Genomic DNA, 12595 nt, shown 5'->3' with positions numbered 1-12595 from the left:
TAAACAAAGACTATTACAGTGTGTACATTTTGGGCGGAGGAGTTTAGGGTTTGTTTGTTCGTTTGTTTTTCCTTCACCACGAGGTATTTGTAGCCCTCTTTTAGGAGAACAGACTTATACAGACATGATGTCTGTATGTGTATTGGTGTAGACGTGTTAGTGTAATAAATCTTCTCCCCATCACTTTTTGCCATACTTAGCATAAACGGTATATAAATCCAAAGATAACAAAGTTCTTTCTGAGGAGAAAGACTCTATAATCTGGACACCTTAGCTGATACCGTTGTCTTTGTCGATGCCTCTGCTCTGAGAAAACTTTTGCAGGGGGTTCCAGTTGTCCATATGCAAATCAAGTACTTCTCATAAATTAGGTTTACTTACTGAAGAGTGAGGAACTATATTTGCTTTGCTTTCTTTCTCATTGTTTTAAAGGCACTGTCTCGTGCCTGGTCAGCAGGGAGCTACCCAGGAGTCACAGCTTTTCTCAGATACCTGCAATTGCAATCTGTAGGTAGAGCCAGTGGGGTGGGTAGGTAGGGAGAGGCAAGACTATGGTTACAGTCGCTCTTCCAGTAAGGGTTTTGCTAGTTCATGGAACACAAGTGATGGGACTGGGAAACATTATGTTAAGGACTGGTGAAAGAAAAGACATTGACACAGAGGCTTATTGGAGGCCTCGAAAACATAAAGAACAGATGAGGCTGCTGAAGAAAACAGCGGTGTCCTTGTGAGAAGAGTGGGACAAAGAGAAAGACGTTTCTAAGCTATTCCACATGAAGACGCAGGCTACTGCACTTTCTCGGGGTTGCAGGGGGCCCCACAAAGGTACGGTGTAGCTCTACGACGAGGACATGCTGTAGGCCTGAAAAGATTTTTGGTCTGATAACAGAAGATATTTTAAGGAGTCTTAAACTTTAGAGTCCTTCAGTTAAATTCTGAAGACACACAGCTTTTCAACAGTGTGCACGCATCTGGCAGTTGCAGGAAACTACGAGTTCCTAGGCTTTGCAAATAGCCTCTAGAATCATGTTTAACATTTTAGCAAATCTAGGATGTACACCCCTGTTTTCCTGGAACGCTCTGACCTTCTCCTGTGATTCCTGATAAGGAACTATAACAGGTCTTCAGTATGAATATTTATGTACAGTCACTTGCTTTGGAGCCAAATTTTGCCACAAAAAAACCTCCAAACCTATGTCTTGAAGGACACACTAAGCATGACTTGCATCTAAAATTGTGTGTGACATCTCACGCTAGTCATCGTTTCTTCATTCTAAAGCCATAACTTCACCTGTCGCCCTCATTTTTGGAGTGTTTCCTTCTATACTATTTTCATACCTGTTCCTGAGTCTGAACTTACTGGAGTTGCTGATAACACTGCTTTTTATTTCAACTCAGGAAGCCCCATCCAGGAGCAACAGTGATGGCTTTCTCGGATAAAGGCATTGGCTTATTTTCATGCCATTTTCTCTCCGTGTTCTATAAAATTCCTTAATAGCAAGGAAATGTTCCCTGGCTGTTAATGAGGAAATAATCCTGCCAGTATCTTTCAAGGAATCCTAGTCAGTATGTCCCTTTGGGAAGATTTCAGCGGTCCAAACAGTGTGTGAGCTCCGGTTAAAGAGAAGTGAAGACCACCTCAAGAGTTTCCTGAAAATAGCATTAAAAATAACAGGTTAAGAACCTTGTTCTGTTTCTTTCCTAGTTTTGTACTTTAGGGAGGTAGTTCTAGGCTAAAAAGGAGGAGATTAATTTGGTATTTAAGTTCAGTAGTTTTACAGAAGTCGGCAAAACTAGGAACTTCAGGCCTTATCTAGTCAGTCTGTCTGCTTTAAGGTGGATGAAATACACTCCATCCATGGTCTCCTAGCAAGGTTGCATCACAGAAGTGAAACTTAGTTGGCATTTGCTGTGACTTTTGCCCAGAACTAATTTTCAGTTTTGATCAGCTATATACAAAGAGGGGGAAGGTGTGTGTAGGTGGATGAAGGGTATGGGAGAATAAGGAGGTCAAAGAGAATTAACATATTTTAACCAACTCTAGTCTAAACATGATTTTTTTTTCTTTCTTTTTTTAGTTTCTTTCTTAGTGTAGACGCAGGTTAAGATGCGTTTAGTTGGAATACAGATGGCTAAAGTTGACTGCTTGGTTTCTCTGAGTTTTACTGCTTTGGGGTAGACTGAGACAATTTTAATCTGTGGAGGGAAAAAATTATTGTGTTGGCCGAAATGCATAGCCTAATTTTGACCTAAATAGAGTTTTCCTTTGGAAAATACAATCCTGTGCGACCAGGGGCTCACTCTGTTACGACAATTGGTTGTATGGCCTAACAATCCTTAGTGCCTGCACAAGTATGTAAGTAATGCGGCTATAAAATACACCTCAGCAGTTTGAGCAAATGCAACTATGGCAGGTTTTGCTATTTTCTTATTCAAAAGAGTGAATGCAGGTGGGATGAAGCTCTGAAACAGAACTAGAGAATAGGACAGTCGTGCAAGTAGCAGGTATGACAACACGTGGTAGGGGCAGTAATAGGGATAGCATGTTTTTTCACCAAAAAACATTTCCGTAAATGAAAATAGTAAGCAGAAAAAAAATGTAAGTCTTTACCAAAGACCAAGTAGGACAGAATGGAACTGTTACAGAAGTAATTTGTATTTAAGTAACTGCTTATTAAATAAATGAAGTGCCACGTAGCTTCAAAGTAGTCATCAGAGTTTGACCTTAAAATGTATCTATTACTCTCTGGGATGGAAATGAGAAGTACCAAAAGAAGTAACAACTCAAAACAGGGCAGTCAAACAGGACACAGAAACAAGTTCTGCCACTAGGACACCTGCTGTCCTCCACTGATGACAAAGGGAAGTCCAGACACGTACCGGAGGGCAAAAGTCATCATTTACTGTCCAACTCACACACACAGTGCAAAAATAATTTATAGTTTATTACTCCTGTGAGAAAAGGATTCAGGAACAGATAAACAAATTCATGTTTAGAACCAAAAGTAACAGAATTACCCGGTTACACTTAAACCCCATATATATTCATACACAAGCTTATATGCTGTACATTGTCATAATTATGAAGTTGAAAATTTACTAAATACAAGTATTTGCAATTCTCTTTCCTAGTAGGTAAAATGACAATATATATTGATGGATTTATGGTGTGCATATATATACACACACACACACACACACACGTGTGTGTGTATATATAAAGAGGATATACATATGCACACCAAGTATATGTTTATACTAAAACAGGAGTACATTGCTATACCAGTGCCAGCTGGAGACAGCTGAAAGGGTACTGGGTATCTGAGGATTCACTGTCACTTTGTAGAAGCTGTATTTCCCCAATCTGTTCCCTGCTCTATCAGGAAAGCTCACCGCAGCATTACCCAGAGACAGCTGTTGTTACTCCATCCTGGAAGCACTGTGCTTTCCAATTACGACATGTGGAAGTGACACGATTTGACAGGTTCTTGTTTGCAGAAATCTTAACAGCTGACATCTAACCCGTGACGGGAAGGATCTGGACTAAATCACAAGAAGTTGAAATACTTTATATTGTTTCTGTACACCAGCAAATCCAGGCACTTAACGCTATCAGTATTTTTATTCTCAACTGTTCTAGAACTATAGGTGAAAGCTTATCTTTATTAAAATCAAGAACAAACTTTCCGTAGACCTCAGTAGGATAGGACATCATCTTACATTCTAACTATACTGTATTTTAATGAATCCAGGAATTTTAAATGTTTGGCAAAGTGCGTACTTTAAGAGAACCATTCAGATATTTATAATAGCTTGACTGAACTTCAGAGTCAACATATGATAAATTCTCTACAAGATAAAGGCACAATATTTACAGGTACTCTTACCACTGCAGCTTTAAATAATATAAACTAAATAACCACTACCATCTTTTAAATTAAACTGTTGAGAATTATAGTAATAATCTTTCATAAAAAAGTAGATATGCTTGTGCGTTTAGTACTCTTGATTCTGGAACCATCTGAACGTGGGCATCACTAACATACACCCACTGTCCTCCTGATGCTCCCATGGCTTCTTTTAAACCTGAAATGCAAAAGCAAAATAAGTTGTTTCTTGTCTTTCACGTCATCATCAAACAAATACAGTGGATATTTCAAAAAGGAAGAGAAGCTTCTAACCCACAAGAATAACTCATGACTTAGATGCAGTCCAGTATTTGTAGTTTGAAATTTACACGTCAAAGAGTACCGTAAGAGAAACTGGTGGAAGACAATGCTTACAAATGTACGCTGCCGTTGCTTTTTTCATATTTTTTCAAAAAGTCTAAGACATTTCAAGTACAGCTGAGTTCTAACAGTAAGTTATACTAGCACACAACCAGTTCTGACATAGAAAAAAATCGTATTTCAAAAGCTGACCAGTGTGAAGTTAAGAACCCTAAAAGATCTAATGTGTTCTAATAATCACTGCAAGGGAAGCATAAGACTGAGGGAGACTTCTGTTTCAAAAATGATATGAAAAATTGTCCCTCTGGGAAATGAGCTTCAAATGCAAAGTGATACCACACAGGACAGATGGGATAGTGCTTGGTTCTCACTCCCCTCATGAAGGGAAACAGTAAATATATTTACCTTACTCTGACAGCTCAACATTCTTGCCTCCACAAATCATTTACTGACAGATTCTATCCTAGAATCTCATTTCATTCTGCATATCCAAAACATATTAATAAGAACTACTGTGCTGTTCTCAAAATACCAAGAGAAACCCTGCAGCAAACCTTGTATCTTCCATGAAGAAGTTTCTTGCTCTTCATGTTAAACCAGAGTATTCCAGATTTTTAAGCATTAAAAAAATTCCAATCCTTTGATAGGTAAAATGCTCAATATACAGAAAATTTAATTTAAATTGTCATGGATTCGGCTCTTGTACGGGAACATTTTCAAATACCAAATATGCCAAATAATTACACTTTACCAGGCACAACTGTTCATCTGGACATATTATTTTGACTAGGAAAGAGAGGAGAGTTTTCCATCAATTCTCTGTTTAATAACTGAACCAAAATTCCATTATTCACTCAGCTTTATGTGGGGTTAATACAGAAGTAGGTCAGGTACCGGGTGTAACAGAAAAAACCCAGAATTGGTTTATGTGGCCCTAAAAATAACAGAATATTCTGAGCTAAAAAAATTATTTGCTATAAATCCCCTTAAGGATGAGCTGTAGCCAGTGGTTGCTTTTGGTTTTACTCACAGAGAAAGAAGGCTCTGTTTGTACATACCCAGAACATTTTTAGTGGTAGAAATATGCTCTAGTAATTTCTTGGAGGGTGTCCTGACTTTCACATACGCCGCATAATGACCACCTCTCATTGACCCACTGTGCTCCACTATTCCATAAAGACTGTATAGCACTCTTGCACCATCTGTAACATTCTGCACTCCCAGAAACACAGAAAACAAAGATAAATTATTTCACGATGAATTTTACAGATATCTTAACTAGCTGTCAACAGTATTACTTTAAAAGAAGCAAGAAGACATCTACAGCATTTCCAAGGGTGAAATACATCTCTTAAAAATACTCAATAGTCTATTAATTGAATTTAGTTACTATGGAAGGAGCAATACTTGTCCTTAATGCTGTTAGATATACTAACACCATTAGGGCACCATAGCTTAACTAATACTAGTTAACATCTGGGATAGTCTTGATATGAATGGAATTTCAATTAGGTACAATTCTGATCTCGGGACAGTATTTAAAAACATCCACTCTATAATCTCTCTAGGAAAGGAAGCAATAGTAAACATCATCATCTTCATCATCATCATCAATCCAGTTTAACTTGTGCTCAGGACAACAACTGGTGAAGTACAATAAAAATAAAGATTTGAAATGTGTACCTTGCAAGATGCAGAACAAAATGGTGCTAAGTCTAAAATCAGTGGGAAATCCACATGCCTATTTACTTTCCGTAGACTCAAACCAGCCTTCAAAAGAAAAGAAAAAAAGACAACTGTAAAACAAATATTTTTACTAGGAAGCTTTTTAAAGCTAAGGTGTATTACTATACTATTAAAATAAACCAAAACCAAGAATAAGATTGTAACTGATTTAAGCGTTCTTTGTTATGTTTTCCATACACCGCCTGCTACACATAAGCATGATGGACACGTAGGAGGTTTCCCTGGATACATCTGAATGGCTAAATGCACTCTGAAGGTATTAGACGGTCAAAAAAACCATAAGCGTGTTTCAAATAGGGGTTCTACCAGTTCTCTATAGAAAAAGCAAATATCGGTATGCACAATGACACTTAAAGAACTGCTTGTCCACCAGTGGAGCAGAGGAATATACAGGAGGGTTTGGCCTTTTACCTGGTGGAATCTTTTCAGATGGAGAATAAGAATAGCAGGAACTGAAGAAATCAGCAGCTGTTTCCGAGCATTTGTGTAGACACCTTCCATTTTCTTTTCTGTATTTATGAATATCAAAACAATTTGTAAAGTGAAGGCAGTCACAGAGAATTTAAGTATTTTTTAAACATCTGACAGAATAGATCTACGCTGCAATGCTTTGGTACATGTTATATAAAATGCAGGGGAAATTTTGTGGAGTAACAGAAAAATATTTTCTCATTTTTCTAGTTTTTAATAAACATAATCTGCCAAATCTGAGCATTATTTTAGCCCGTCCTGTGCAAATCAGATCAAAAGTTGGAAGCATGTACATTATCTCGGTCAGCTTGCACACTGAGATACCTACATTGTCTGTTACTATAGCACCCAACTTTCCTGCTAAAACAATTTCACCTGAAATAAATGGATGATCACTGGAACAACAAATGGAAGGCACAGGTCTCTTTCTATGCTGATGTCCTAACCATGAAGATAGAGATTAATTTTCCATTTTTCAGTTCTTTCTGAATGACTACATACTTCGTGCTTATTTAAGAGAAAGGTCTGAGGAAGAGGTGTCTACTTCAGGATGCCTCATAACCTGCTGGCTCGAGCACACAGGATTGGGATATGTGGACCCCAGTCCCCCTGTGGTGCAGAGGGAACCGAACCCGGGGCTCTTACCAAAAGTAGCTTAGTGGTTAGCTATACAGCAAAAGGGAACATGCCACCAGCATTTTTTTTGCTGAAAAAAATAATTAATTTACTCATTTTACACATGTTCAAAGGAAGAAATTTCATTTGAGGTAGAAGGGAGCATTTAATGTAAAAGCAGTTGACTTCTTAAATCTTCTGTTTTAGAAGGAAAAAAATCAATAATGATGAGTTGTGAACTAATTTTCCTTTTCCATTTTTCACTGTGCCCATGGCACCAAAATATTATTTATATAGCACTTACTCTCAGTCCAATAATGACAGATGAATGATTAAAAATACTACTTTTGGATTAATTTTTATTAAATTCCTCATCCTTAACTTGTATCTCTCCAGAGATCTATAAATGCATGCAAACGGGAAATTTTTTGTTACTGTAAGACCTCCCTTTATATTTTATTTACAAATAATCTGAAGAGCTTAATTTTTTTATCCTTCTGAATTACTATACAGCAAAGAATCCTCCAGTCCTTTTAAAAAGTTTATTTTTCATTATATTTAAATTGTTTTTCTTACTCAGTGAACCCTAATGGTCTGCTTGGGCTATACAAACATTGAGGAAAACACTGTCACAAGAAAGCAGATTTCTCTCATCTCCATTCTTACAAATCTTTGTACGTTTTTTTCCCCTCTTCATTACAAGTGTCTTTTTTTGCCCCTCTTACATACTTAATTACATTACTTCCCCGAGTATGTAAGTTGCTAGAGCTGAACAGCATTTGTCTCAAAGCTTCTAGGATTGTAAAGAACAGAAACAGCAGCAAAGACTAATATTGAACGACAAGCCTATTTAGTTTATGGTCATCTTGAAATTACTTATCTTGGATAAAATAAAGAAAAGATGCAAAATAAATTCCAAGTTACATCTACAGTTATGCTCTAATATAAAATTTAGTGTTGTTGCCTTTGCAGGATGAAGTTTTAAATCGTTACAAGCAAGTTCTTCTTGAGGAGACATTTCCTATTTAGCCACAAGGGGGAGGCCCATGCTGGAGCAATGAAACAGCAGCGAGTACACCGGTTTTGAGAGGCAATTCTGGAGTGTCCAGACAGATACAAGTACTTTACCTGTGGAGTTGGTTTTCTTCTGATACTTCTGTTTCCTTTCTGTGCAGCTCTCGCATAAAAGCTTGTTGTTCCCCATTAGGAGCTCTACGGAGGTGAACTGGTAAAGGCAGGACTGAACAGAACATTCCTTTGAGCTAGTTATGTAGCTTTGGGAAAGCGTCTGGAACGCATTTTGAGGGTTTTGGGATAGCAGGGACTTGTCTACTGAGAACATGGAATTATTCGATAAACCTACTGCTGGATCCCCACGGCTCGATTTTTTATCTTCATTTATAGTACCACAGAGGCTGAGTTTGGATACGGCACTGGAAATCATCTCGTCATTACCATCACTTGGTTTGTTGTGCGGCATTTTAACATTTATGTGGCTGACATGCAAACCAGACACGTTGCTGGACGCGCTGAAAGCTGTTTGCTTAGAAGCACTTTCGCTTTCTGAGGCTTCGCTGTCTGCATCAAAGCTGCTTTCCGAGCGGCTGGCTTCCTTCTCACTGCCATCCGTCTGACTTCCATTTACAGCGGAGTCAGCAGTTGTGTCTTTGGAGTACAGGGTGCCCGAGCTACCTTCCAGCTCAAGCTTTTTGTTTTTCTCCTGCAGGATAACAGGACTTTTTTCTTCTTCATTAGAGGAAGCTTTTCTAGCAAGCCGTCTCTCCTGGTTCAATTGATTCTGTAAATTATGGCATTATTATTTCAGTAATATAGGGGAGAAAAAGAAAACAGATCTTGGTCTAACATAGCTTTTGAAACATGACAAATACAAAGCAAATTAAACCTATTATTTTATCTTCTCCATCTCTCACGTGTTTAAGGTAGTTGATCTCCTTAAGATCTTTTTAAACCAATTTAGGATTAGAAACCTACACCCGAGTCAGCTAAGAGCATTATACTTACTGTGAGATCAATACTTCCCACAACTAATTACATTCACATTGTGACAGCTGTGGATGGCACATTTGAAGTGGTATTCACTTAATCTAACTTAAGCTTCTAAAAGGTTCTCAAGTTTAAGCTAGTCCCGTAGCCTCCCATCAGAGGCCCTAGCTGATGAGCAGCAGCTCCAGAAAAAAAATCAACTCGCCTTGTAAGCGTTTGTCTTAGTATTAAATAAAGCATCCCTAGTTGTATGTTTGCTAATCTGTATATTATCTGAAGTTGATTTTTTTTATTTTATCAAGATTGCAAGAAGAAAAAAAAAATGCTTTGCTGCCACAGAAAACTACTACTATCGATTTAAAAAAACAAACAAAAAAAACCCTTAAAGCTGCCATAATTAAGTGATTTGTAAGTGTTCATGATTCTTTTCTTTCTTTTGTTTGGTTTCTTTCCAAAAGAAATGAGCAAATTTCCTTCCCTTTTGCTTTCTCCTTTACCTGAGTTGGATCAAAATTCCAGTGATGCCAGTAGGAATCCTTCCATTAACCTCAACAGTTTGAGTTTCAGGCCTTTTCTCCTGTAAAAATCAGTGCCTGCACCTTCTTATTTTCATTCTTTCCTTTGTTTCTACCACATGTCCTTTTGCTACTTCATTCTCTTCTCTTATCAGTTTTTTATATGGTTATTCTGTTATATTTTTTCTTCTCATGTATTTAGTGTGTTAGGATCTGTTTCAGGAGAGTATTTATGGTCCCCAACAGGGCACAGACCCTTTCAGTAGGGCTCACTTAGACACGAGGTAAAAGAATCTAAAATTGCCATGACCTCACAACCTATAGCCTAGGCACATTCCTAAAATAAGGCTCGAAATTCCTTCTGAGTGTTGGGAGCCCTGCACTTGCGCCTTCCACTTCCTGGCATTAATAAGAAAATACCTTTTAAACACACAAAGTGACGTACAGCACGAGTTAAGTTCACATCAGTGCTTTCACAGAAGAAACTACAGAAACTAACTTTCACACGTGGCTTCCGTAACAGGGAACCTAAGTGGAGGGAAATACCCTTCTGCACACCTGGTCATGCGCCTGAGCTGCAGCGAAGGTGTCATTTTAGACACGGCTTTCTGTTTAGTATTCCCTACTGACTATCTTTAGGTAGCTTCTCATTTGGTAGAGAGGGTTTCTGGACTGTTTTTGTTTTGGATCCCACTCCAGGTCATGGGTACCAAAATGTTAGGCACTACAAGTAACTGCCTAACTTGCAGGCACTGAACTTTGTTCAGTCTATCCCTTAAATATATACCATAGACTCAATTCATGAAGCATCCTCAAGCACATGTTCAGTTTTAAATTTTAAGCAAGAACTTAAGTCCAAATGAAGTCTGTATGAAAGACAAAAAATATTCCTGAATATTTTCTTAAACAGGGTTTAAACCTACACTGAATGTACAACTTCATAATTCCAGTCCTTAAACTTAAAAGCAAGTGAACAGTTTAGCAAAAAAAGAACAAAATCCCAATAAAAATCACTAGAAATCCCCAAAACTGTTTTCCATTAGGACCATTTCTTGTCTCAGTTAAGCTTGCTTGCTTTATAAATAGAGGGAGAGGAACTTACCTGACATGACTGCTAGTGTTCAGGGCTATTATGCAAATAGCAGTCAAAAAGTTCTTAAAATTGTGAAGCTCCCCATTTCAGGAGAAAAGCCTAACCACCAGTGTTCAGGTACTCTGTTGCCTACAAAACCACCCACCGGACACTCCCCATTTTCACAAACTTACAAACTGATGAACTGAAGTCACAGAACACCAACAAACACTGATTGAATTCAACAATTTTTTGCTTTGCATTAGAAGTTTTGCTGCAGAACAGATATATTACACTGAAAATCATTCCAAAAAAGCCTAAAATAATGATAAATACGTGTCTGAAAAAATGGAGGGGGAGTGGAGAATCACAAAGCCTGACCAATTAGACAGACATACTTCATAGGTCACTTTATCCATTCTTATCGAAAGCAGAGTTATTGCTTCCTTTATATTCAGTCTAGTTTACTGAATCCATACTATATTTTATTTTCTTAATTTTGAAAACGTTTCAGTAATCGTGTTTTATGTATCAATATTAACACTATTATTAAGATTCTAAATGGCCATATAACCCTACATGGATGATAAGGCTTATTAAAAAAAGGATGTTAACAATGACAGTATATGACATATAATGACATTATATGACAATAATGACATTATATGACAATAATGGCAATGAGAGCCTCTGTCACGTTTCATTAACAGTAATATATGTGCACAGTAATTATTACAGATTTCTTTTAATCTTTAAACACTAGTACATACAAATAATCAATTCTGTTAGGCTAGCATATTTGCAGAACCCTTTTGCTACCATCAGAAAGGATTAGGAGGCTGCACTGGAGACGGGCTGAACCGAGCTCCCCAGCCCTCGGGCTGCTGAAGGCCAAGTGGATCATGGAAACTGTTCTCTCCATCTCCAAGAGTCTCTTCTGGCTGTACTATTTTTGTTGTACCCACTGCCAACTAATCCCTCAGATGGCACTAACGCAGACTTGCCAGCTCTCCTAGCCAGCATTACAGTTCTTGTGATTGCAACCAGAAACAAACTACGAGGACACCAAAAGAAAAGCAGTCAACAAAACCAAAAGCAACATGGATTCAAACTAGTTTGCAGATTATTTTTTTCCCTGACAAACAAAACCACGTGCCTGAAAACTAAATGGTTCCCAATGATTGTAATTTCTCACACTTCTAATAATGACCTAACTACTTTGAAACAAGTCTATCTCAGCTATACATATATAAATCCCCCCCACTGACAGCTGTCAAAATTCCCACCCCGTAACCCTAGAAACTTCAAAATAAACTCAAGATGACTGGTTAGTGTGAGTATTTAAGTTCTTACCTTATCTTTTGTTAAAGCGTGTTTCTTGACAATTTTGGGTTGATTATTCAGTGTCGTGATAGAAGAACAGTTATACTGACCAAGATCTGCCTCCTGTGCACTTTTACCTTTACCTGTTCTTCCCAAAGGCACAGGTTTTGCAACCTAAGAAATTAGACAGGAAATTAGGAAAGGAAATATGCCAATTTTGTATTCTTTTGCAACCTACAGAAAAGACAAATGTAGGTGGTTTTTCTTCCTTGAGTTTAGAAAATACTAACCTACATAAATCCAATTAACCGGCCCCTGAATTATGGCATAAGACTACTTTCTAATGTTATTTATCATAAACTCACTATCAACATCTTTGAAAGACCAACTGAGAGCCACAAGGAATAAGAATGATACTAAATTCCTGTACAGAATACATACCAAATAATCTATTCTAGTATCTAGATATAAAATCATATAATGAACCCACAGTATGACAGCACATGTATTTATGGACAATCATACATTTTTAGGCTTGAAGTCAAAATTGTGTATATACATAACTATCTTCATAAAGGTATGTAAAAAAAATCCACTGGAAGCAATAGTTATTTATTACA

General features: G+C 37.5%; 1 protein-coding gene across 6 annotated transcripts in view; it reads right to left on the bottom strand.

The window, feature by feature from the left end:
• Positions 1 to 2924: 2924 nt before the first annotated feature.
• USP45 (ubiquitin specific peptidase 45) overlaps positions 2925 to 12595 on the bottom strand; it is a 55940-nt gene continuing 46269 nt past the window's right edge. For all 6 annotated transcript variants that reach the window (XM_087774378.1, XM_087774377.1, XM_087774381.1 and 3 more), the window contains 6 exons: positions 12006 to 12149; positions 8190 to 8859; positions 6387 to 6484; positions 5913 to 5999; positions 5288 to 5441; positions 2925 to 4086 (listed from right to left, as the gene is read on the bottom strand). In XM_087774378.1, the coding sequence (XP_087630504.1) occupies positions 3953 to 4086; positions 5288 to 5441; positions 5913 to 5999; positions 6387 to 6484; positions 8190 to 8859; positions 12006 to 12149 (1287 nt within the window). In that variant the 3' untranslated portion in view covers positions 2925 to 3952. The remainder of the gene's footprint in view (positions 4087 to 5287; positions 5442 to 5912; positions 6000 to 6386; positions 6485 to 8189; positions 8860 to 12005; positions 12150 to 12595) is intronic.

This window comes from Nipponia nippon, unplaced genomic scaffold (assembly GCF_047370975.1).
Source record: "Nipponia nippon isolate SJK-2023a ecotype South Korea unplaced genomic scaffold, ASM4737097v1 scaffold_4, whole genome shotgun sequence".
Taxonomy (NCBI): domain Eukaryota; kingdom Metazoa; phylum Chordata; class Aves; order Pelecaniformes; family Threskiornithidae; genus Nipponia; species Nipponia nippon.
The sequence above is the reverse complement of the archived record's forward strand: the minus strand, read 5'-3'. Positions and strand labels throughout refer to the sequence as shown.